Source organism: Anser anser (genome assembly GCF_964211835.1).
Source record: "Anser anser genome assembly, chromosome: 36".
Lineage (NCBI taxonomy): Eukaryota > Metazoa > Chordata > Aves > Anseriformes > Anatidae > Anser > Anser anser.
The window spans coordinates 258,735-285,277 of NC_139757.1; the positions used below are offsets into that span (position 1 = coordinate 258,735).

Consider the following 26,543-nt stretch of genomic DNA (forward strand, 5'->3'; position numbering starts at 1 on the left):
GCTTGCGTATGCACAAAAGGCACAGAAGAGACAGGCGTCGAAGATAAAACAAGGCTATTGCAGCGCAGCAGACTGACCTGGGCATTTTTCCATCTGAGCAGCAAGAAAGCGGAATAAATAAATGCTGGTACCACGTGCAGCCCCCTTCCTAGGAGGGGAGCGCTCTTTCAGATGGATTCAGCTATCACTTGGGGCTGTCTTGAAGGAAAAGGATGAATGCTTCGCTTCTATCTGCTGGTGCCAACGCGGATGAATAATTAGGCTGCCGATTCTTTCTTACGGTCTCTGCGGACCCCCGATGTATCCTGGCCGATTTTATTCTGTACGACCCAGAAAGTTATTGTGCATTTTTTTGAGAGCGTTCTTCTGAGCAAGTTGTTCGGAAATAATTCGTGTGGTCTTTGGAGCAGCTCAGCAAGTGGTGGAAGGGAAGGACGTGGCATTTCGGGGCTGGGAGTGGGAACTTAAGTGGGATCCCAGTGCTCCCCAGTATGGGAAGGACTGGGGAGAGTCCCCCGAAGAGCCAGCAAGATAACGATGGGCCTGGAGCATCTCTGGGACTGCTCAGCCTGGAGGAAGGAAGGCTCGGGTGGGAAATAACCAACGGGTGAGAGGATGCAAAGACAGATGGATTGTTGTCCAAGAAAAAATTTGGTTTCGGTGCAATCCTCTCCCTTCTAATTGGCTCCATATTTAGCATAATGCTGACACGATACAATCATTCTGCACATCCTCAGAGGGGAAGGGTCCCTTGCTGGGCTGGGGTCTCCCAGCCTAGAACCACGATTTTTAGGATTATCATGAGGATAGTTCACAAATGGTTCACATTACAACACTCCTATCTGTGTTTTTCAGCCAATTGTTTCCAACAGGTTGATTAGTAACAAACTCAAGGGCGTAAGTGTCAGATTTTTCCTTACAAAATGGTTTTCTTGATTAAATAGTTTCCTAGTTAATCATCCTTTGGATACCCTCAAGGCCTGGGTCATCCTTGCCCTTGCCTCGGAGTAGGTATTTTGCGTCTTTTCACACAAAACAAAGTTAACAAAAAAAAAAATTGATTATTTACCGGCATCAAGATCTTCCTGGTGCTATCTGGTGACGGGAGAAGAGGTGTTGTGTGCAAAATGAAATACATGAAATTCTTTAAACATAAGGAACCCCCTTTTTTTTTTTTTTTTAATTGTAAGGGTGATCGGAACAGGTTGTGGAGCTATTCCAAGTCCATTGGATGTGATCCCTGCTGTTGGTGACCCTGCTTTGAGCCAAGGGGCTGGAGCAGATGATCTCTGGACAACCTCAGCTGGACGTGGAAAACTGGAGAGGGCCCAAAGAAGGACGTCTGGAATGGCTGAGGACAAGCGACCCCAGGGGACGTTTTGGCAAGTTGAGCTTAGTCCTGCAAAGCTACCCCAGGGCTTCATGGTGGTGGAGCCAGGTGATGGAGCCGGACTCTGCAGCAAGGCATTGAGCAGCCTCTAGCTTCGTAAATAGTTCCTGGAAAGCCTGTATTTCTCTATAAATAATGCTTTAAAATCAGCTTCTTGAGGTTGAATTCCAACCAAGACATCTTAAATATCATGCAATCCAACTTGGCTTTAGGTCCTTTGTCTCATGTTAGTGTTGGATTATGTTATACGTGGGGATTTTTGTTTGTTTGCACAATGACAGGGTAAACACAGGCAAAAAAAAAAAAAGCATTTAAATGATGACTCTACCTCTGATTTTTTCACAGCCAGGGACTTTCAGCAGAATTTTAACCGAGTTTGCCAATAAGTAGCATCGTACAGATCACTTGCATCGCCTGCTGTAAAGTCACAGGCGTGTGCTGGGAAAACTTTGAAGCAAAGCCAGTGCTGTTGAGGGCAGGTGCACAACATCAGGAAAGTATTTGCACATTCTGGGTCCATATAGCTGAATTTTTTAGCGTGTTGTTTCTTTTTTTTTGGTTCTCTACCAATTATTCTCCTCTTCTCTTTTCCATTTATTACACCTTTAGGGGATAATTGCCATTTCTTGCTGCCATTAGGCAGCAGGAAACCAAGCTTGGATAGTATAGATTTTTTTGTCACTTAAAGACAGCACTGCATTTTTCATATAAATTATGCGCAAGCTGTAGCGTAGGTGGGAAGGAGGTTGAGCCCTGAAAGAAAAACCCCCGAGACGTGACGTGCCTCAGCTCGGTCCTTTATGCATTGCTCTAGAAATCAGCCTGACTAGAGCAAAGCCAGCTTTGCTGGGAGTTTTGTAGTGTGTCAAGGATTGTAACGGGCTTCGACGTATACCTGGGTGCGTGCATCTCTAAAATGGAGGAGAAAAGGGGTTTGGTGAGGATTTGAGTCCTTAACCTTCTGGATGCTCAGCAGTTTGCTATTAGGACCTGATTTTTTTAAAAGTCTGAGATACAGAAGAAAGATGCAAAGACCGAGTTAATAAGCGTGTATTGTTCTGAGCATAATTCTCACCGATTCCTTTCAGATTTAGCAGAGAAGCTTTTGGAGACGGGGGAATGCGTCCTGAAGGGTGTCAGCCTGGGGCGACACTTCAGAGGCTTCCTGATTTTAGGTGCTGCATGCAGATGTGCTATTCCAGGCAGGCAGAAGATGTTATTTCTTTTTTTGGGGTCAGCAAACAGTGATTTATTCCATCAAAACTCACTGAACGTCTTGCTGTTGGGTTTTGGGAATCCTTATGTAGGTTTTGCACTTTCAGGACTGGTTTAAAACTCCTCTGTTAACTAAGTGATAATGCATGGATTTTTTTATTTTTATTTTTTGCAATAAATTGGATGTCTGTTGGAAGCGGAAGAGTTCTGGTGATGACATTTCAGAAACTGTGCAGAGGATCCTGAGCACTTGCAGCAACATCAACGCCACGAGCTGATTTAGGGCTGCAGCAGGAATCGGGATTAGGAACCATGCCTGACATCCCCCTTCCTTGTTTGGCACTCTGCTTTGGTCTGGAATAAAAAAGAAATAAAAAATAAAATCGCTTTATGTGCTGTAGACTGCAGTTTACCACTCAAAGGCATTAATATCTATGCAAAATCTCATTAAGGACCATAAAAAACAGTTTCTTTGCCTTGAATGTATTGACCATTTTCTCACCATACTTAATAGAGGAGGGGGGGAATAAGAATAATAAAACAATGAGAATAAGAGCATAAGATTAGAATAAGAGAGGATAAGAAAGAATAAGAACAAAAAAATGTTGTAGCGTAGTAGGAGGATAATGAGAATATACCAGATGTAATTAAAGTGATCTCTAATTCACAAGATGATTAACTAATTCTTTTGTCTCGATAGCAGGACTGTTGCAGCATCCTCGTGTCTTCATTCTGGAAATAATAACAGTGCAAAAGAAAAAACTTTAACTCACCAGTGTAATCATGATGCAGCTCATAATGGTGATATGTGGTGATCACTTTTCTTTTTTTTTTCTTCTTTTTTAATCATCTTTGAGTTGCCCTCGCTGTCCCTGTGCTCGATACAGCAGGTCTATGCCTGGTGGGCCATCGGGGTAAGTCTTGAGTTGCTTCAGTTCAGAGGAGAATAAGGAGTGCAAAATATTTCTGTTTCTATGACAGAGCATAGTGAGCCCAGTGTGGGAGCATTTTTTAAATAAAAGTGAAGGATCTATTATTTTCATCTCTTTTACTCCCTTAACACTGCAAACAGCCAGGACAAATCTGAGACCATCATAAAATCCAGAAGAACCAGGATTTTCTCCTAGCCTGAAGTAGTCAAAGGTACGGGAACTAGATTTTTGAAATCTTTGTGTAATTTAGAAAATCATTTCTATTTTCAGTAGAAGAGGTTATTATTTCCCTGTGCTGTGCAGCCCCAAACATGAAATCAGCTGGCTTTGGGAAACGTTCACTTCAACAGACAAAGGGTTGAAGAGCTCATGCACAAAATGAACGTTAAATATTGAGCATATCCAGTATTGAGGGGAAGCTCTGTTAGATACTGACCATAAACCCTATTTCATATTTTCTGTGTGATTTCTGATTTTCTGTCTTATTTCTGATTTCTTCTTGTATGCTTGGCTTGCTGCCTGTCTGAGAGAAGAGCTGGGGAAGCAAATCTTTATTTTGATTGAAAAGATCCCCAGTTTATTTTGACTTTCTTAAATCTTTCCTGGGGATCACAAAGGAGGAAATACTAGTGCAAAGTATTCCTGGATCTGAGTATGGCTTTGGGGAAGGAAATCACCTTTGGTGCAACTTAATTCCTCCATCATCTTTTCCTGCTGCGGGCCTCGAAGCCGGAGTATTTCGCTCAAGCTGTTATGACCTCTTCATCCGAAATATTTCACTTTCCTTGCTGTCAGTCAAAGGATTTGTTTTGGGGTCGGTTTTCTTGCTTTTTAATCCTCCTGATAGAGTGAGTTTCTGGGTCTACAGAGGCATTGAGACAGCATCTATAACCCATCGTGCGAATCCCACCTCAACAGATGGATGGCATCGACCAGATATTAGCAGCAGATGTCAAAATGACACCTATTTCTGGAGGATTAGCCCCAAAAACATGCAGACCTCATCCCATGGTTATGGAAGCCCTAAGGACAAGCTCTGTTCTGTTGGAGGGGATTAGAAAGACCTTTCCCCATGGATTGTGGTCTCAGAGACAAACTCATTTGCCAGGTGTCTTGTGTTTTCGTGTTTGCTTGGCTTGTTCAGTAGCAGGTTGGGAAGTGCTGTGCCCTGCATGTTTCTCGCCTGCTTAATGAGCTGTGTCTTTGGAGCTGCGAAGCCAAGGTGATTTATTAGGGGCTCTGTAGGTTAGAAAACGATGAACAAATACGATTTCGGAGCAGCTGCTGGTAGCAAGCTGAAATTCCAGTGAGCCTCTCCACGAGCCATCGAGATGCGATGGCATGGTTGTGGTCCAGCTCCTCCATCCTCATCGTCACCACAAACCCGCAGCAGCCCGGTGGCTCGTGTAGATGCAGAGGAGCTGGTCTGAGTTGGGCATCCCAATTCTTCATTTTCTACCGGATTCCTTCCCCAAACCAGTGAATAAGGGGGTGTCGCAGGCGGAGGAGCTGGTGTGCGTCAGGCATCCCAATTCTTCATTTTCTACCTTATTCCTTCCCCAAACCGGCAAACAAGGGGGTGTCACAGACTCCACGCTTTTCCTTTCTCATTTATTTTTTGGAGGGGTCTGTCCTCCTCTTCCTTATTGTCCTGCTCTTGTTTTTGCTGCTAAATCTCAGGCTTTAAATTCTGCTGCTGCTCCGCTGTCCCCGGCTTACTGTTCCTCTCTTGCAATTAATTGGCGTCCTTAGCAAGGCAATTAAGCTGTCTGTCAGACTTCAGAAAGGCCTCAAGCTGAAATTTCCCCTTGCTCAGATCTGTCAGGAGTTTTGAGACTGACAGTATTTTTTTAAGAGCTTTTTGAAGTTTCTCTGCATTTCCTCACTTCCCTGTGCCTGCGGTTTATGTTGCCACCTAGCTGTTGACTCACGATAACCCTTCCCGTGTCTGTTAAATGGTGAAATGTCAAAGTCACACGGCAACTAAAAATATATGCCAGCCGTTCTGCGTCGAGGAGCTGCAATATGTGGTTTCTGTGGCCAAAAGTAAGTTCCAAAATGTGAATCTTGATGCCTCCAGGGTAAGCATCCCCAGCAGTGGCATCCTGACGCTAATTAACCTTGCAATAAGCTGACATTGCTGGTAAAACTCAAAACTCAGACATGGCACAACATAGGGTGAGGGGCACAAAACCCCAATGCCAAGCTGTTTTGGGTGTTTTTTTAGGGTGCAAACCTCCTGGTTTTTTTATCTCAGGACTGTTTTGGTGGCTTGAAAAAGACAGAAAGGACTGCTGCAGTCACTGGGTATTGAAAGACCCCCAGAACCCCATACTGGAGACCCTAAGGGTTGGGATGACGTTTGGAGACTTCTTGCTTTTGAACCACCTCATCGTACAGTTTTTGGTTTATTGATAGATTCTGGAGGTCTAGATTGTTTGCTAACCAAGCTCACAGAGCACAACGAATGTTCAGACCCTTTTAATTGGCACCCAGGATTTCCACCACCCCCACCCCATAATGGTGAGGTGCATGAGTTTTTCTTAATGTTGCTGGCACATCTGTGTTCCCCCGGAGAAATCTTCATTTCTCTGGCAGCGTAAAGCTAACGAAGTCACTCATTTTGCATACAGAATTGACAGTTATGTTTGAAATGAGATAAGGTGGCAGGGTCTGTAAATATTATTATTGTTATTATTATTTTAAAGCAAGATGTAGGGTTTTGGATAGCTTCAAGGGGGAGAGGGAGGGAAAAAGAACTGGGAAAATGGGAAGGACACAGCTGCATGCTGTGAATAATCCCCAAAATCTGCTTTACAACATCAGGTTCAGCCGTGTCATGCCAAGCCCATGGGGAAGGAGCGGGGATGGGTTCATTTGCATGGAATTGCAGTGAAATGAGGAAATTCCCATCTCCAGCCTGGCTGCTGCTGCAGAGCTGCTCATGAGCAGCCACCTTTGCAGAAACCTGGAGTTTAATTTAATGTAATGGATTGGTACGGCATTTTAACTAGGCCAGTACTCCTGGATTTTGGGGATTTGGGTCCGGTTTTGCTGTTGAACAGAATGTACTGCTTCTGCCGAGTACCTGGCGGGAGGCTGAATCTCTGACCAGAGAGCCTCCGACATCTCCCAAATGCTCAATTTGATGCATTCTTGGGGAAAATGAGCTTAATCCGAGATAAAGTCAATCTCATGCGTTTTGCACAGTCAGGGTATATATATTTCCTGCAAATGGGAGTGGGACCTATTAACAGCCAAGCATTTGGCACTGGTTTATGAGCACTGGGGTGCATAGCGGGGTAGATCAATATTTAATTTTATTTCCTTGGGCACTTGGGGTGCCTTGTCCTGTATTCTGCGGTGGATGTTTGAGCCTGTTTTATTCTGCACCTTGTAGTTTCGGAGGAAGACCTGGCTTTTAGCAATTCTGCCTGGTTTCAAGAGGAGCTTCTGCAAAAATTGTGCAGAAATTGGCTGCCCCCTGTAGCAAGCTGCCCTGTTTGGGATCCAACCCCTGCAGTATCCTTACTCCTTGTACTGCTGATAAAGTGCAATTCCCGAAGGGAATGGGACCTCTTACTTTCAGGATGGATGGCCACAATGCTGCACTGCATCCAAAAGGAGAATCCGTCACCTCTTGGACCTCTAACCCCTTAAAGAAAGTGCATCAGGCTCCCAAAAAGCAGATTTGATGCTCATCTTGGAGGTCACTTTGAAGGAGGAACAGCTTAAACTGCCCCTTTTCCACCAGGAGATGGGCCCTTTCGTATTTCTAAATATTATTTCTTTATATTTTATCTAAAGCTCTAAGGCTTCAGAGCAGCGTTCTTGTATTTAGGCATCCAAACAAATTTAAATAACAATAAAGTCTCCCTGAAAAAAAAAGCAGGCAGCGCTTCCATCCTTAAACTCCCATCTCTTCGGTGTCCAGAGATAGCTGGTTCAGAATTAAGTTCATGTGAAAGAAAACAATCTTCATTTAGTGCACAAAAAAAGCAATTTTTGGAGAACAGGGCACTGACCTGAATAGCAGCTGGAACACATTAAGTGCTTCAATTAGCAAAGGCAATAGCCACTACAGCCAGGATGAATACAGTCCCCCAGACTGATATTGTACAAAGGTCATCTACACCTATTTTGTTTTCCATCAAGTCATTAGATTTTGTTATTTTGCATCTTATTATTTGTTTTCTATGCTCACAGCGTTGCTTAGTTTGGCTCTGTAGGCTTTCAGGAAGATATTAGTACATTTTTCAATCCAGAAAATTATGTTAAAACAAACTTTAAACTACTTTAAAAGCAAATCTTGTCCAGCGTATGGTGGTCCAGGCCTTGCAAAGCCACTTTGTCAGCGGGGACACAAAGAAAGTCTCAACTTGTTAAGCGTCAGCCAGATATGACGATTAATGGGGTTGATTTTTGGATCCCCCCCTTTAATTTTTTTAATTGCATTTCCGAGGGCTTTGTATGCAAGGGATTTACGTGCTTCTCCTGCACACCCACCAAAACCTGGGAGGGTGCATGCATTAGCAGAAGGTCAGATATTGCAAAGGAATTGAAGCATGAATAATTCAGTTCATTATTAATAGCTTACTCCGGTTTGAGATAATTAATTCACCAGAATGGACTTAATTGTATAGATAGTCATTTTATCCGATGGTAAATTGAAACAATCTCAGTAGTATATTAACCTCTGGAACGTCCCATTAAAAACCTGCAATTCTACAGAATTTGGAGCATCCTGTTGAACATGAATGAAAGAGGCAATATTTATGCATGCCAAGTGATCCCGGTCAGATGCGGAACCTGCAGGCCGCACAGTCCGTCAGAGAGTAAAATAGATCTATTTTTTTATAGTATTTATGAAGTTGTGGACTTCACAGCAAGTTGGGTTAAGGACAAATGAATTTAACAAACCATTTAGTTATCTTTTTTCTTTTTTTTTTTGTCTGTCAAAAGGTATTCCCCAACCAGACTCTGCATGCTGCAGTTCGCTGCACTTGGCTTGTTTTATCTTTCCTGACCCCTTGGAAAACGTGTGCTGCTTCAATTCCCCTTCCTTCCAACAGTTAAATAAATCTCAGCGTCTGTGCATTAGTTGCTGACTTCTGATGCATTTCTGTTTTGCAGAGAGGGTTAGCAGTGGTTCTAGAGAAAGGACGTAGCCTCCAAGAGCACAGAACATTGAAGGCCAATGCTTTTTTTTTATTAGAAACATGAAAAAGCATAAAGTTTTGAGGTCACCAAGGTTAGGACAGCATTGGATATGCTTTAATTTCTAACGTCTGCTCAATTAGAGTCCTCTGGAGCAGCATAACAAAATTTTACATGAATATAATAAAAAGGGGCTGGAGTTTTCTGATGATTATCTCACAGCAGTAAGTGGCTTGGATTTCCATAATGCTTTTCATGAGGTGGAACGTCTCATAGTGCTTTGCAAAGCATTTAATCAGCAGCCATGCTGAGGACGGTGTCAGGAACAGTATCAGAAATAACAATCCTCTAACTCTATGTCCAACTAGGAGCATTTGGAAATCTTTCAGCTTTCAAAAGCAACTGTCCTAGGCTTCTGGAAGGTCAAAAAGCTTGGCCTTCCAGTTCAACTCTTGCATTCCTCAGCCTGCAGAAGAGATTTTAATTAGGAGGGGAAGGCTGTGATGAGTATGCAGAAGCATAGTCAAGAGACCATGAGTGTTGATGAAGATGACCACTTGCCAGAACGGGTCAGGCGTGGTTGATCCTGTGCAAAAAATGCGACCTTGTCAGTTAAATAAGATATTTATGGTGAAGGGAGAGGATTTACAGGTGCCATGAGAGCCCTACAGCAGCATCCTTAATTACTTATGGGTTCGACTTAATAAGTAATGGGTATGACCTAACTGCTGTGTGTTGTATGGAGGGGAAAAAGTCTTCCTCTGTTATGCGTGTGCTCCTAAATAACTAAATAACGACGCCTGCAGAGTTGGGCTCCCTTTTGCTTGTCAGGTGCTAGAGAGAAAATAGAGCTTTCTGGTGCTTGCGTAGTATTTGTGCACTGAATACTTCCAAATAATCTTCCATTTTTAATAGTAATTTGCGTATTGTAGAGTCTTGGGGGAGAATGAGAGTGTTTAGACCCTATTCAATATTTATAGCCGTGCTTGCTCTTACTTTGAAAAAACAGCTCATTTTCTTCCTGGATTAGGTAAATTCTTAATGTTGAAGATCATTGTATATTGCTTTTTTTTTTTTTTTTCTGTACGTTGTGTGGGGTTATTTTGCTGGTGCTGACTATCTGCTCCAATTTAACCGAAATAAGGTGTTTAAAAGAGATGCCCTTGATGCTTTTATCCATGCACAATGTGAGAACATCTTGCTGGCTTACCGACAGCCTCCGTCTAGCAGAGGCAGCTCAGGCGTGCTATAGGTGGTGCTAAGCCTGTGGCTGTTTTCACGAGCTCTTGTGGACGCCCTCACCCCAGCCAGCACGAGCAGGCAGCACTGTTAAGCTCGTTGGGCCTGGATATTATCCAGAAAAACCCGTGTACGTCACATTTTGATGCGTACAATTCCTGCTACTTAAGCAGCCCCTTGGGGGTTACGCGTAGCACAGATGTTGAGGGGCTGAGTTCTGGTTTCTTCTCCTTCTGCATCAGGAAAATGAGACCAACCAGGAGACTGCAGCTGCAAGAAACCTTTGGAAGGGGACAAGTGTCCTTAACCAGCCTCTGAAAACCACAAAAAGCTGAGGTTTAGTGTTGCCTGGAGGCAATTATGCGATAATGCAGATGTTTGAATTAATGGCTTAATTATCTAGCTATCTCTAAACAGCAGTGGATTTTGCCAAGGCACTCTCTTCCTCTGTTCCTAGTCACAGGCGCTCAACCTCAGCTTAAGAGAAGAAGAACGGCATGTTTAAAAACCCAAACCAAACAAAGCCATCATATTTGGATACAAACACTCGCAAGCCACGTTCAGCCAGGCTGGCTGAGCACTGATTAAACGCGCGCCGGAGACGTTCGGCAGCGTGCTTCCTATTTCTAAAAATACTTTTGTCTCCATGCACTGTCGTCTAAGGAATTTCTCTGGTGGAAAAAGGAAAAAAAAAAAAAAAAAAGGCTTTTAGGTACAGGAGAGCTCTGCAGAAACAGCCTCTGTAAGAGGGTGGGTGATTAATTAGCTGCTCAAATCCATCCTGAGCTCCTGCGTAGGGTCGAGATCTCTGTGTTAGAGCAAGCGTGTTCCAGTTGGAGTTTCTCATTTCTGAAATGAAAGCCTTTTGGGGTTTATTGTTTGTTATTGCTTGAGTCGTGAAGACAGCTATCTCTGCAGTGGAAATCAAGATAAGTGACAAAAACAGAGTAATTGGCGCTCATAAATAATCTCCCTTCGCTGGCTGCTCCTGTGGTGCGTGTTATGCATACCAGAAGCAAGAAGGCATTATGTTGCTTGATAATCCAATTTGAAATCATTTTAAAAAACAAATACTGAAACACGGGCTTCGTTTTGCTTTTCTTTAATCCCCCACCCCCATTTTTTTTTTTTTTACTTTTAGTGGTAAGCAAAGCTCTGAAGGTTCGGCAACCCTTGCGGTTGGTTTGTCTGCTTAGGGAGTCAGATGGAGCCAGATTTTTTGAGGAATAACACTTTATCAGTCCTTCATGGTGTAAATTCTCACATTCCACTGATCCTCTCTTGCTGTTGATGATGTTGTAGGACTCCTCGTCCTACTTGCAGGGTACATGAAAGGACAAGGCACAAACTTGTGATCTCGTCTACGTGCACCACGCTCCACTCCAGCCTTTTTTGGAGGATTACGAGCATTTCACAAAGGAGCTGCTCCCCGGGGACCCTGAGAGGGCTCATTTTCTAGCTGGTGCTGGATTTCCTCTCGTGTGTAGCAGATGCTTGTACGATTATAGAGACGCATTCCCTTTCTGTTGAAGGCTGCAGGTCTTGCCAAATGTCTGTCCATCTGTCTCACCAGAGCACTCAACTCTTTCTCTGTAGTAAGACCACAAAAAAAAAAAAATAATCCTCTTCACTTCTGCTTCTCAACAGCAAAGCTGAAATCAGTGCTGTATCCAAGGGATGCTTAGCGGTCAGAAATTAATTGTTATACACACGTACCGCATCTTTTGTGGTGGAGGGGTCGCTTGCATGGAATTCATAATTCAAAGAGGAGTAAAATAGCCTTTTAAGCCTTGTGTGGCAGCTTATTGTCTTATTAAATATTTAGCATTTGTTTCTGAAGGGAACGGTGGTAGTTTTTGATGCTCAGTTTGCTACAGCCTTTGAGGAGCTTGATGTTTTTTTCCTCCCCTAAATGCTTCTGAATCCTTTACCCACGAAGGTGAAAGTGTAGCTAACATGCTGCTTCCTTTTGTTCCCCTTCTCTGCTGCACGTTTTGTTTCATTTTTTTGAATGAAAATGCCAATCGGGATTAACTTTCTGCATGCTTTTTGTGCTCAAAGGCGGCATGTCAGCCTCTCGACATACTCTGGCCAGTGACAAACACGGGAATTAGGAATAAACCTCGTGCACATCACCACGTGGAGGCACAGTAATGACCTTCTCGTAAGACTTTGGTTGGCTGACGTGCATGTTAATTATCTGGGTGAGTTTTTGAACTGCTGTGTCATCTTAGAAGATGCATCCAACGCGCTTCTCTTTATCCTCCGTAGCAGCCTTGTTAGAAGAATTTTATATCAGGATCCCAAATACACTTCTGGGACAGCATCCCAGTTATTAAGGCTAATTAGGAATGACAGTAGAGCCTGTTGAATAAATTCCACTAAGTGTGGTCAGGTTAATACCGAATTATGAGGGGTGTCTATAGCTTTGTGTTAATAAAGGGGTGGTGTCCCCACCCCTGGAGGTATTTCGGAGATGTGTGGACGTGGCCCCAAGGGATGTGGTGCAGTGATGGGACTTGGTGGGTCAGGCTGACGGCTGGACATGGTGATTTTGGAGGTCTTGGACATTATGATTTTGGAGGTCTTTTCTAACCCAGATGATCCATTCCATGAAGAGAAGAGCAGGAATGTGGGCTTGAAAAACCAAAAAGGTCCCATTTTGGCAAGCCCAGGATGGCTGCAGGAATCCCTTTACTGACCCTCTGTATTTTCGGGCAAATTATTTGGCAGTCAAGGAGAAAATAGGTGAGCGAGCAGATATCACAAAAACTCGGGAACACCATGATTTTAAGCGTAATTTTAAGCATTTTGGGTAGGGCACAATCAGTTGCTGGTCTTTGTAGCTGCTGTGTTCCTTCTTGCCATGATGACTGATCTGGTGTCTCCTGACAAGCGTGCTCAACGAGGATTCATTCCTACAAACTTCTGCTTTCGTGGCACCCGCGGTTTTCTGATTTAATGCTTTAATCAGGGAAGGAGGGAGAGAGAGAGAATCTGCTCCAAGCTAGGAGAAGAAATTGCAGGCCAGGAACAAGCTGTATGCATTGCGGAATTGTTCTGAGCAATTGCAATTTAAAAAAGACGTTGTTAATCATGATGTCGAGGGGCTTTACAAGGCTCTTTGGAAACAGCTTCATGCTGGGCAAGCCTTGTGAAAATGTCATTGCTTTGGGTGATGGCAGCAGGGTGGAAGGCAGGTAGGGTGATGGGAACATTGAACAAACCCTGAGTTTTGCATTTCTGTTGTGAAAGAAGAGCCCTGCCATGTGCTGCTTGCGTTTTGTTGGTCGTTCTCTATCTTGCCAAGGTATCTGCAGGCAGTGGATTGACTCTTTGTGACAGCAGTGGGGCTTCCAAAAGGAGTTGGGATGTGTGGCGGTGCTATGATAAAACTACTATTGGGTGTTTTTTTTTTCCATAAACAGAAGACGAAGCTGTTGGGTGGTGCAAACTCAGGGCTCATCTGCTTAACCAGCCTCCTCTTTTGCTAAGGAAAAGGAAATTAGCAGCCTTGGGTGGCATCAACGCTTTGGGGGGAAACTGCGTTAAAACTTCTGTTTCTTTTTAAGAGAAAGGGCTGAGGTTTTGCAAAGTATTCGGATGCTGAGGTGTGGGCACGCCATTGGAAGGACCCCATTTAGTTTTTCCCTGGTTCCCAGTGGGTTCCCAGTGCAGCCCAGAGGAGTTATTCACTAGGGTCCAGACACCTTGGAAATGCCGAGAGCTATCGGGCAAAGGCATCTGTGTGCCCTCGCGATGGGGAGGGCGAGCAAGGCAGCAGCATCAATGATTTTCGGCAAGAGACTTCCCAGCAGCTGAGAAAATGGCTTTCGGCAGTGCGTTGCAGAGGTCGGCCGATAAAGCACGCTCTGCTGGGTTACAGCAGAGCCTCTACATCCCATAGACTGATTTTTCTCCAGCATAGCCCCATCGGTGCCAGCAGTGAGTTGTTCGAATGCATTAACGCTGAACCGCTCTGAGTATTCCCATTAATTCCTCACATGCTAACAAGCAGGCGTGTAGATTAAGTGTAAGGATTATATTTCCTTTTCAGCGAAGAAACGGATTTAGAGGCTTGCTGAAAGCGGTTTAAAGCAGCCTCCTTATTCTTACGGATCACATTTTGGCTGTCCCACAGAGGGGCAACTCACTTCACTTCCAATGTGTAATGCAGTTTGCATAAAAATAGAATCGCATAAAAATAGAATCGCGTAAAAATAGAATTGCATAAAGCACAAATAAACAAAGAAATAAATCCTGATGTTATGCTGGTCTTGGATCCCTAAGTACGAGCTGGAAGGACGGAGTGATCAGCTTTGCAATGCCCTGCTCACAACTCGTCTTCATCCCACTAACCACAAGGACGGGGATGAGCAGAAGGGAACTTTGGAAAGATTAAAATAAGTCTGTAGAAAGAGACGTGTTTTTCCATGCAGCCCACTTTCTTCATATCCAACTAAAGGTGATTTTTCACATGAATATTGTTCTTTTGTTAAAGCACTGTCTACAAATACTATCATTTCTTTGTCAGAGTAATGACACACCTGCCTGCATACATACTGAGCGTGCAATTTTATGCTTGTTAGACTTTGAATGGTGGGAACGGTGGTGGCATGGGATTTGTAATGAAATTATTGTCTGCCAGCTTTGTTATAAGTGTCATTAGCTGTCATCAATTGTAAAACATTTTGGGCTGGTTAAAATGTGGAAGCGGTAGAGTCGGTAACATTCAGTGTTGAACACCTTCTCGTAGCAAACGCCTCGTAGTAGTAGTAGGTGGACACTTCATTTCTTGATGTTTCATTTCTTAAAAATAAGTCTCAGATGAATGCCCTTCCAAGTAACACAGAACAACCATGGCCTGGTTAGCACTAGTTAATGGTCTTAGTGGTCATACTGGGAGAACCCACAGCAGTTGATTCAGAACATTGTACTGAATGGGGGGAACTTGCTATGGCATTTTTGGTGGGTTTTGACATTAGTTTGCCTTTAGCTAGCGTGGTGTTACCTGCACGGCATGAAGTGATTGAAGTAAAGCCAGGTGCTGGGATTTGTGCTCTATCCGGCAGCCGTTCTCACCGGGGATTACGCGCGTGTTGTCATACAACCATGATTTGGTTTCACAGCCTTGCAACGCTCACTCAGTGTACCATCCCTTCCCATTGCCATGCTAAAAACAAAATAATTCGGCACATTTTTCCCATGTAGGAGGTTGGCTTTTTTAATTCACAAAGTTAGTGGGTAATTGGGCGGAACTCCGGCTTTTTTTCCACAGAGAAAACTGCCATTTTCTGACTGCTTCCAGCTTTAAAGTCAGCATCAAACACACAAGAGGAAATATGTTCAGAAGGGGAAGGGAATTTCCTGGAAGGGAAAAATAGCCAACCAGACCTGGTGTGCTGAAATCAGTCCTCTTGAAGAGCTTGTGGAAGACCGAAGCGCTACCGAAATCCCACAGTTCGTCGGACACCGACTGTGCTTGGGTGAACAATAAACCCGTTTTTCCATTTGTTTTACAAAGTGGCTGACTTCTCATGGCTTGAGGAATTACTCATCCTCTGAATATTAGGCAGTGAGCTTCTAACAGGGTTTTTGCCTTCTCTTGACCTCCTGCTTTCTTCCACTCTTTCATTAAGACTGCTTTAAGAGAAATGGGGTGGTGGATGTGTTGCAATCCTTAATGGGTCTTCCAATAAAGAATGAAAGCTCCTAATTGCTAATATTGGCTGTGCTTAAGTGTAGCCTCCATGAAAGACATACAGCAAGACTAAGAATAGCTCGTTTATGAGCGCGGTAGCTCTGAAGCAGCATTACCAGTTCTGTCCTTAAATAAAACATCAATATACAATTCACTCTCTGCTTTTCATCTTCAGGAGACCTTGGACCATTCATTAAAACCCACAGGAGCTGCTTCGGTTTTCTAATTGACGCTGGTGTCCTGGCTACCTCAACCAGGGATTGAATGGTTTCAGGTCAGGATTTTTGGTGGAGAAAACAGCTTAGTACAGGGAAAGAGAAAGAGTGATGGAGCGCAGGTACGCACGCAGTAAATCCATAAAGTGTTTAACCTTTTGGTGGCAATCGTCACTTAGATCCTGCTCCTCCTTCCACAGGAGATGGTACACAGTAGGCTTTAGGAAATGGAACAAGAACCAGCATATTTTGGAAAAAAAAAATAAAAATAACAAATAATTTAAAAAAAAATTCAGAGCTGCTGATGGGCTTGACAGATGATTGAGGCATTAGGTGAAGCAAATGTGACTTTTTCTTGTGTGACCAATGCACTTCCCCAGGCAGCAGGCGATCACCATGCAAATGTGGGCATTGGGAAAATGCAAATGAGTCCATTTGCATAGTTGGCCTGTCTGAATGCTAAAGAATGTGAGGGAAAAGAATAAACATTCTGCATGTTGATGTCATTTAGTATTAAATAGTTGGGGGTTCTTATTTTGCCGTGATCTAGATTTATATAAAAAAAAGTTGTATTAACATCAATTACAGTAATTTGGCTTCAGACTTAATATTCCAAAATAAGTGTTTGCAGCAAATCTGCTCCGTGCCCAAGTGTATCAAGAGATGCACTCCCAGTGTGTTGGTCTTGGGGAAAAAATGGGAAATTAGCAATATGCTTTTTAAACATTTACTGGAAGCGCTTCTTGCCCAGTGCCAGGTGGAGCGAGCAACAGTAAATTAAGCACATTATTTATTGTTGGTAAATTAGAGACTTTTCCAATGCGGTGGTTAATGCTGGACCAGAGAAGGGTAATAATGATGCTTCCCTCAAGAAAAAAAGCATTTTTCGAATGGTATTTCTAAGGAGGCAGATGGTGAGCATCTGGTTTGTGCGATGAGCAGGTTGGCATGGCAGTGGGATGGTAAAAAAAGGAAGTATATGGGAGATGAAGGGGCTCAGCCTGCTCCCCTCGGCCAGGATACCTGCTGCAGGAATGTCTTGTACAATGGGGTTTTGGGTTTTGTTTGCTGGAAAAGCAATATTTTACGGATGAAACAACTCGGGACGTGTTTCTGTGTGACGAGGGCATGAAATAGATATTAGCCACCACCTATATATTGCTGTTTCTGCGCTGCAAGGAGCCAAGGTCTGCTGCATTTAGGATAGCGTGCTGGGATTTTTTCATTGTGGGGCAGCTCGGCAGCACTGCTAGAAACAGAACTGCTTTGGGCTTTTTTGGACCAAGCCCACTAGCTGACTTAGAGTTCCTATTTAAACTAGGCCCTTCATTTTTTATTTTTTGGAGGATGGGAATTATTCCTTGAGGCTGGTAAAACAGCATTTATTATCCGCCCTGAAGCATGTGCTTGTGTTTTGCAGAGTGTAAGCAATCTCCATACCACAGTACCAATTTAAAGCTGTTAAAATGTGTTACATTTACAGCCAAGGCAATCCAAACTCTTTCCGACGGAGCAAAGTTAATAGCCCAATAGCTGCAAATTGTGGGAATTAAATATCCCTTTCTTTTAACATCGCTTAGACTTCAAGCAATAGCCAATGTGTTTTTTTTTTTTTAATAATGTTTTCCTGCTACTGATCTCCTGTCGCGTATCTCGACCCAGCAAAAAATCTGAGATGTGGATGCACTGCCACTCATCTGCCAGCAAAATTGTTATTGTTTTTGAATTATATGACTAAAACAAATTTTTTGCATGATTTTTAAGCTGCAGAAGCAAACCAGGGCAATGCGTTAAGAAGCAACAGTTCAGGAAAAAAAGTTTTTTGCTTACGCCCTAGGTCTGTGCACAGTCCTATAAACACAAAGTTTATTTCTTTTACGGCCTTCTGTTGAGATGCTGTGGATTAAACTGTTTTGAAAAATACTGTTGTGTTATCAGGCAATGAGGTATATTCCCAATGCTGTTTTTAGGTGCTAGTACCAAAGCTGCTTTTAACTAGAATCCAGGGCAATAGCAGTAATTCACTTCTATGCAGCTTTTCTTTTACAAGTCGCATTTTCCTTGTGACTGTCATATAGTTTGTAAGCATAATTGCACTATGCTTATTGTTGGCTCTAAAAATCATTAATTTTAGTGCCACGGTTTCACATTAGCAACGTTTAATTATTTTTTAACAGAATAATGGTTGAAGTGAGATGGTTTTGAACTGGATTCTTACAGCCCAGATGGCAGTTAATCCATTAAAGTTGCATTAATATTTGCTAATGACAAAACAAGGGAATTACAATATTGCACAGCAGTCCATTTTTTTGGATAATTACGCATCTGTTAATCATTGGTACCTAGCAGGAGTGAAAAGCTGGAGCCATTAGAGGCAAGAAAGGTTCGGAGCGCAGGATGGAGTGACAGTACTCAACTGTTGAGACAAATGATTAGGAAGCAAGACATGAAGAAGATACTTATTAGGAAAAAAAAATGGAAACAGCATAAGTATAAAGTGAATCAGCTTTCTGCAAACTATTTCTTTTGGTTTTGTTTGTTTTGTTTTGTTTTGTTTTTTACAAAATATTTTGCAGAAATTTGGTCAGAACTGCTGCAACTAGAAGAGCCTCCGGTGAGTGAATCTGTAGCACTGGTTAAAAAAGCAAGCACCTGGTTTAAAGTGATGTTCATGCTCTCCTAATTTAAGTGATAATACTCTATAAGTGATCAGTTGGTTTTAATATTTCTTTTCTCTGTGGAAAATCTGACTTCTAGACCCTGCAACTGTGCTACTGTAATTCTGTACTTTAAAGATCTGCTTCCCTGTAAAGGAGCTCTAGATCGTGGTAACCCTGAATAAATAAAATATATATACATGAAAATATAAAATATATATACACACATAGCATGAGACTCTGCTGACACCTCAAATTGTGCCCTGGTGACACAGCAGGTTATTGTTGTCCCGGCTTTGTGTTGAACTGAGGATTATGTCTTGTGTTGCATGGCTCACTCTCAAAGGCAATAGCTTATTATTTTACAGCATTCTGCATTTACCCACCATACAAGGGGGTTTGCACATGGAATTAACTGTAATTAGTGATCTCTAGTGTGCTGGGGCTTGTATGTGAAGTCAAACTATGTGTGCTATTTGCAGAAAGACGACAAGGTTCTTCTAGAGTAGGGTTGTACCAGGTCACTTGGGCGAAACACGGAGTTTGAGTCCTTTACATTGCAGATGGGGAGCCTTCATGGTCTCTTGAGTCACCACACTTAATGCTTAGCAATTTTCCAGCCAGCTTCACCAAGTAGAAATGAAAATCAACCCTTGGTATAGCAGCCAAGCACTTTGGGTACAATGGGAAATAACTTGGCACGCACAAGACTGCACAGAGATAATTTCATTGACCAAAACCATGTGTAATTATGAAATTTAGTTTCTAAAGCTGCACAGAAAAAAAAACAAAACAAACAAAAAAACCACATATACCTGCTTCTCCGATTGAACACAAGCTTGCTTTTCAGCAATGCCTTTGAAGGTGTTTCTCCTTCTTTATTTGCTGGAAAAGTTTTAGTTCTCTGCCACCACCTGGGAAAAAGCCCTAGTCTTGAAATGTGCACTCTCCAAGGAGCTCCCTGCTTGGTATAGGCAGGGCATAGATGAGCTGGGGAAAGCCAAAGAAAGCTGCTAGAAATCCATAACGGCAAAAAAAACGAGGCGAGCATTACCACAGAGTAATGAAGCGATGCACAGTTCGAAATGAGGTTCTGACCCACGCACAGAATAACGACAACGACAGTGTAAACCTAATTCTAATGCCCAATTAAAATATATTTACATGGATTTCTTTTCTTTCCCCCCTTTAGGTCTGCTATTTTTCTTACGATGGAAAGGCTGGTTGTCTATCTACTGGTTATTAGCGCAGCCGTGAAGGCCATGATGTGCCCCAAAAGATGCATGTGTCAAAACCTGTCTCCGTCCTTCACCATCCTCTGTACGAAGACGGGGCTTCTCTTCGTGCCCCCCAGCATCGACAGGAGAACAGCAGAGCTGAGGCTGATGGACAACTTCATCACAACGCTCAGGAGAAAGGATTTTGCAAACATGACCAATCTCATTCACTTGACGCTGTCGAGGAATACAATAAGTCAAATCATGCCTTATGCATTTTTTGATCTTAAAGGCCTTCACGCTTTACACTTGGATAGTAACAGACTGACATATATCAATGAAGATCATTTCAAGGGTTTGATCAACCTTCGACATTTAATACTCAGTAACAATCAGCTAAGCTATATCTCTCCCGGGTCGTTGGATGACTTTATCGAAACCATCGAAGACCTGGATCTGTCCTACAACAACCTTGTTAACGTTCCTTGGGAAACAATCGCCAAACTTTCCAACGTCAACACGGTCAGCTTGGATCATAACCTCATCGAGTTTGTGCCGGAGGGAATCTTCTCCAATCTTCACAAGCTTGCCCGTCTAGATATGACCTCCAACAAGCTGAAGAAGATCCCTCCCGATCCGTTGTTCTCCAGGATCCCCGTGTACGCCAAGTCCAAAGGATCTCCGCTGTCATCTTTGGTGCTGAGCTTTGGGGGCAACCCTTTGCACTGCAACTGCGAGCTGGTGTGGCTGAGGCGCCTCACCAGAGAAGACGACCTAGAAACCTGCGCCTCCCCACCAGAGCTGATGGGCAAATACTTCTGGTCCATCAAAGAGGAGGAATTTGTCTGTGAGCCCCCAATGATAACTCACCGAACCCCCAAGCTAACCGTAACGGAGGGCCAAAGCATCTCTTTGAAGTGTAAAGCTGTGGGTGATCCGGACCCCTACGTCCGCTGGATTGCACCCGACGGGAAGCTGGTCTCTAACACCTCTAGGACTATTTCTTACGAGAATGGTACCCTGGATATTTTGGTTACGTCTCTGACGGAGAAGGGCACGTTCACCTGCATAGCATCAAATGCTGCAGGAGAGTCGACGGCTCCGGTCGAACTCCTCGTTACCCCGTACCCCAACCTCGCTAACAGCACCAACTGCGATAAAGACGCAGAGCCTGGCCCCTCGGATATTCTGATATCTGCCAAGTCGAGCTTTCCGAACGAAACGAAGGCTCAGCAAGAGAAGGTGGTCGTGGTCGCCGAGCTGACCTCGTCCTCTGCTCTCATCCAGTGGCCTTCCCAGCACCACCTCCCCGGGATTCGCATGTACCAGATCCAGTACAACAGCTCCTCTGATGACATCCTCGTGTACAGGTAACCCCGCACAGGCGCCCTGGCACCTCCTCCTTCTCGGAGGTGGAAGCAAGAAAGCCGTGATAAGAGCGTAGGTTGAATTATTCCCTGCAGTGGCAGCTAATTGCAGGCGGTGGCTGTAAACGAGGGGACAACTTTGCTCCTTTGCTCACTAAATTCCCATTGTTGAGGAGTTGTACTGTTAAAACTCATAATACGCCCGCTTCTCTGCTGCCTCTTGAGGATCTCTAAACCCTTTACAGCCATAATTAATCTTCAGAGTCCAGTTTAATGGACAGAGTGAGGCTGATGAGCATTATCTCAGTTAATACACCCAGGGAAATTGAGATGGAAAGTTTAGTTACCTTTTATGCTGATAAAGTGTAATTACTTTACCGAAATATATAGGAAAGAGAGGAAAATCGAGATGCCCAAAGTTGTGAGATGTCCAGAGAGGTCCCAAAGCCGCATTTTGCCCATATGGCAAATATATATGGCCATACCAAGTCTCGTGTATGTTATGCTGAACCTTCAGCCCCTAAAAGTCATCACGCACTTCCTTTATTCCACTTCCATGGCGTCATGGGGACAAAGCTCACAGAGGGAACTGGACGTTGCCCAGAAAACTTTAGGTGATGAATTTTGTGTGGGTTTCACTTTTAAAGGTGCAGATTCATTGGCTGGAGTTTATTTGGTAAAATTTACTCGGGAATAACTATTTGGTGCTCAGCTTCAGTGGATGTTGTGCAGATTTTTATAGTTGCTCCCTGGGCAGGGCGGTTGAGTTTCTGATTACATGCCTTGCTGCTTGTAGGTTTTTGTTTGTGATTAGCTTGGGGGGGGAAGAGAGGGGTAGACTGACGTTAAAGCAGGAGCTAGCATTTGGTACGGACTTAATATTCCGGGGTTGTGCATTTCATCAACTTCTCTAAACCAAGCAATGATGATTTACCTAATGTAATGCTGCTGGTTGCACTGAAGTATGGAGAGGAATAAGCAAAAGGAGAATTACATCTAACAGCTGAAAGGCTGGGTTCAAATATACTGCTTTAGTAAGCAGTCCCCTAAGGAAGGGAATGTAGGGTAGTTGTTCCCCTGGGATTCATATTTCAAATGCCTACCTTTGCAGGCAAATTCTTGTTAAAAAAAATAAAAAAAAGGAACTGCATATGAAAAATGTTGAAGTCCTTGAAAGAGACTTTCACTTTACAGTCGCTTGGGATTTTTAAAAGCCTCATCTTAAAATGCCCATCCTCGGAGTCCCTTTGGGGAAGGATGCCATCCTGGCGTTGCCATGGCTACGGGCTGGAAAGGATGCAGGAAGACTGGGTGAGGATAAGCAAGGACCTCTTAGGAAGTGGTGGGAGGGTGCTTGTTGGTATCTGATGGAGAGCAAGGAGCTGGCTGGGAGATGAAGCCTCATTTAATTGTCAGCCACGAGCACATTTGTGACATTGCTGCTGGAAGGATCTGCAAAGTTGTGAAACGCAGGGAGACACAGAGCAGAGATGTCTCAATAGCGGTGGCTGGGGCTTCTAAGGGGCGTTGATTCAATTTTTGGAGTAAATCTCAAAGTAAATCCAAGCACGGGGAGAAGGAGCCGGGGCTGGGTGGGCAGTGGGGTGCAGTGGGTGCATCGCAGCAGGATAAGGGTTGTTTGGTGACATTTGTGCATCCTTTCCCATAACACTGGTCGGATGACTTGGCAGCCTTCGTGCAATCGCAGTGATTTGCTCTCGGCGAGTTTTAGACCTCCCAAAGCCTCCAACTCATGCGACAGCTCGTTAATTAGTCACTCTGTAAAGAGCTGAATCAAATGCTCTTGCTGCTGAATGTCCTTGTTCCGAAAGAAGAGCCATGTGGAAGAAATGGGGAAGAATACTCTGTCTGCATGTCCCTTTATCAGCCTAAATTCCCGTTAAGTGAGAGGCCCAGGTTGATGACCAAAGGATAAAATACTCGATGCTTTAACTCACAGAGCAGCGATTTCAAGTAATGTAATAGACCGTAGTATAATGGGCCTCTCCAAGATGAAAATTTGTGTGTTCTTCTTCAGTTCCCACAGTGAGCAATCATCAGATAGAGATCCTTAAAGGAAGTTTCGTGCTAAAGTGACGGGAGTGGTAATTGGGCGGCAATTCTGCATGTGCAGTTATCTGCACTGCTCCTACTTCAAGCCACACTATAAATGTCAGAGCGATTTAAGCTGAGCGCAGTAGCAATTAAGCAATTAAGCAATGCACAGTGTGTGGCTGGGAAGCCAGGAGCCCTCTGCTTGCTTGCTGCCCCTCTTGTATGGTTAAGCCCAGCCCATGTCACCGCTATATAAACATCTGCTCTGCGGCGTCAACCTGTTGCTGGATGGGGATGTAAAGGATGCGGAGATTCCCAGCAGAGCTATGGAGATGTACAGGATCCACAGCAATTCAGCCCTGCCGGAGGAGCTGGACGGCAAGCTGCCTTCCACCTCCAGCACAGGTGGAGCACTCGCGCCGTGTAATTTATTTCTGGCAGGCAACGCCTGGGAAAAGCATTAAACGGTGCAGGATGCCTCAGAGACCTGTCCCTTCCGTCAAGTTGAGTGGTACCACGGGTGAGCAGTTTCTATGGTAACTCTGCTTTATCTTGCGAATTTTAGCTGCTCCTTTGACTCCCTTATTTTTCCTCACCTTTCTGTTGCCTTCACCCTCTGGGTAGGTATTTCGGGGTAAGTGCACGCCTGTCTGTGTCTGCGTTAGGATGCTATGAAAGTAAAGGTGATGTTTTCCCAAATTTTCCTTCTGGACTGCCACCAATATTTCCGGCCAACTAGATGAGAATAACGTATGCACCCTATGTGCATGTAAATGCACCGTAATTTCCCTTGCTGCTCCCACCATGCAGCCCCACAGCATTTTCCCCAGTGGTGAATACGGAAAGGGGACCCCAAAAAATTAGGAGTTGTGTATCTGGCTCTGCTTGTCTCGGGTGAGTCACTTAAATTCCCTCTGGAGTGACCATGGCACTGACCTGCCTCCTGGGAAAGAGGTGAGGTTTGGTTAGCAAAACCAAGGGTAGGTGTTAGTTAGGGAGCAAGAAAATTGCATCCGAGTGAAGCATCGGGCACGGTGAGTAGCAATGATCCAGAATCAGTAAATTAAGGTGCAGGTAGCAATTTGCGGAAAGCATCAATATTGAAAGCAAGAGCTTTGTTTGCAGGAGAAAGGTCGGAAAGTGGCCTTGTGCAGCCGTTGTACGGAGTGAATCAAGAATCGTAATAGCCACTTTCTTCTCGGGGATATAAATGGGTCTGTATTCTTTAAACAGCTTACAATCTTGATGTTGATTATAGTTCCCGTGCAGCTTGGACTTTCACAATGCTGTAATTTTAGTTTAACTGTCATTGCTCAAGTGTCCTGCCCAGGTTCGCAGTGCTAGCCTCGGGGAAGAGAGCAGCAGAACTGCCTTTCGATACCAAAGCAGTCATTGTGCCAAACCTTACACAAGCTTTGTGAAGTAATAATTAATCCGAGAGTGACACCACGCTATTTTTATTTTTGCTGCTTTGTCGTGGGGCATATTTGTGTGTACATACAGAAATTCCATTTCTTTTGCCTGCTGATAGAGCCCATATACATTTTTATGAAAATAACTCCTTTTAGGTCGCAGGACAAGGCTTATCGGAACACAAAAAGGAGCACAGGGGAGCGGTGACACGAACCCAATCCCCTGCAGGGGCTCCCGTTTTGTCTGCCGGTGTTTCCGTAAATGGCCAGCAAATTCAAACCCATGATGCTGCCTTTCTGAGATGAACTTCAATTTGTACCGCCACTGATCGAAGCAGCAGATTACTAATGCTTCATAACAACCTGATTGATGCCCTAGTCAATTAGAAGCTGGCTCTCATAACATCAAAGGCAATAGTCTCCTAAGCATTGAATTTATTCTTTTATAGCTGGTGATCATCTAACTTTAATTAGCCGCAACTACAGGCTATAAATTAGAAGATCAGTATTTAGTAGTGATGCTTCTCTATAGATAATTGAGAGACTGTATATTGCATAAACCAGACGATAATACGTCCTTGTTTTCACTGTTGAGAGAAAAAAAAAAAATTAGAAATTGACAGGCAGATCACTTTTAATATGGAGTACAAAGTACTGTTGTTTAAAGGGCAGAGCTGTCACTCGTGGGGAAAAGGTGATATATTGCCAGATCGATATAGCAATGATTACATCTGTTGCGTGAAAAGCAGTTGGAATCAGCCACGCTACGTCTGCTCAAAAAAAATAAAAATCCTTAAATTAGTTCAGTGCGGCGCAATGGAGAAGCATCAGGACGATGCCAGATTTTGAAGACCTTGCACGTGCCCTGCATGGCTGGGTGGATGCGTGTGGGTCGTACGAGACGCGTTGAGAACAATGCGGTGATTTTGGTGTACGTGGGCATTGTCGAGGCTATCTGTCATATCTGGGTGCCAGCGGCTTATCAGGGCTTGAGGAAATCCTGGTCAAATGGTCATGGTTGCGTTTCTTCACCTAGATAACCTCGAGAAAAGAGGAGGGACCAAAAGAAGTTGGGAAATGCGGGAGCCACTGGTGTCTGGAAATCGGAGGGATCGCGTGACTGTCGCTCTTTGGGTTGCGTTTTGGTAGCTTTTTTTCCTTATCTTGCAACGTAGCTGTTGTCATGGCAGTTCCCAGGCTTCTTTAGGGAATTTCTCCTTGGAAACCTCTTCAGGTTTCCCTTGATTGGAAAAAAGCCTTCTGGGCTCACAGCTGGTGTGCGCTGAGTTAATGAGGATTTCCCTTCCGCAGCTGGATTCCCCGCAGCATGGAGGACGTTTCTCCATTGTCCTCCCCACGTCCCCGTGGTCTTCATTAAAGAGGCTGCCCAGGCACTGACCGCTGCTGGAGCTTCACCATGGCTTATAAAATAAGCAGACCTTGCAGATTCAGATATTGGATGTCAGTTGTTGCACAACGGAGCAGAACATTCAAGCATGAAAAATCAATGTCGTTTTTCCCAAACATTTCAAGTTTTTGGAGGGGTAAAACCTCCCTGTGTCACCCCGGCTGTTGCAGAAGTATGGTTTTTTAATAGCCCAATCGAGAATCGATTGCTGCCGTTGCTTCTATCGAAAATTTTGGCATGATTTGTGTGAAAGCTTCATAACTCCATCCTTCGGTGCGTGGTCATTTCATCTCCAGCCCGTAGCATCAACCACGTAAATATAATTCTTCTGAAAGATGCAGCCAGCAGCCTGGGTTCAGGAAGAGCCGAGGATATTATGCTTAGAACAGTCTTGTTGTTGTTGTTTTTACCTCCACAGATGCCATAGATCATATTCAGATCTCTGTGGATGTTTCTGCAAGATAAACAGACTCTACACTGATTGCTTTTTAATCCCTTTAATCAGTTGAGTAAACTGGGTGCTCAGGAGCTTGTTGACAGAATTGGTTCAGAAAGACAGAATTGGTTCAAAAAGACAG

The 26,543-nt window shown here is 43.9% G+C and overlaps 1 protein-coding gene across 2 annotated transcripts in view; it reads left to right on the plus strand.

Annotated features, from left to right (window-relative positions):
• The window catches only part of LOC310888506 (leucine-rich repeat and fibronectin type III domain-containing protein 1-like protein), a 44,864-nt gene that overhangs the window by 13,186 nt on the left and 5,135 nt on the right, over positions 1–26,543 (plus strand). The window contains exons 1-2 of one of the 2 annotated variants that reach the window (XM_083815246.1): positions 18,444–18,463; positions 19,699–21,093. In XM_083815246.1, the coding sequence (XP_083671372.1) occupies positions 19,718–21,093 (1,376 nt within the window). In that variant the 5' untranslated portion in view covers positions 18,444–18,463; positions 19,699–19,717. Of the gene's footprint in view, positions 1–18,443; positions 18,464–19,698; positions 21,094–26,543 lie in introns of those variants that run through there. The other variant, XM_083815245.1, reaches the window with a different exon arrangement.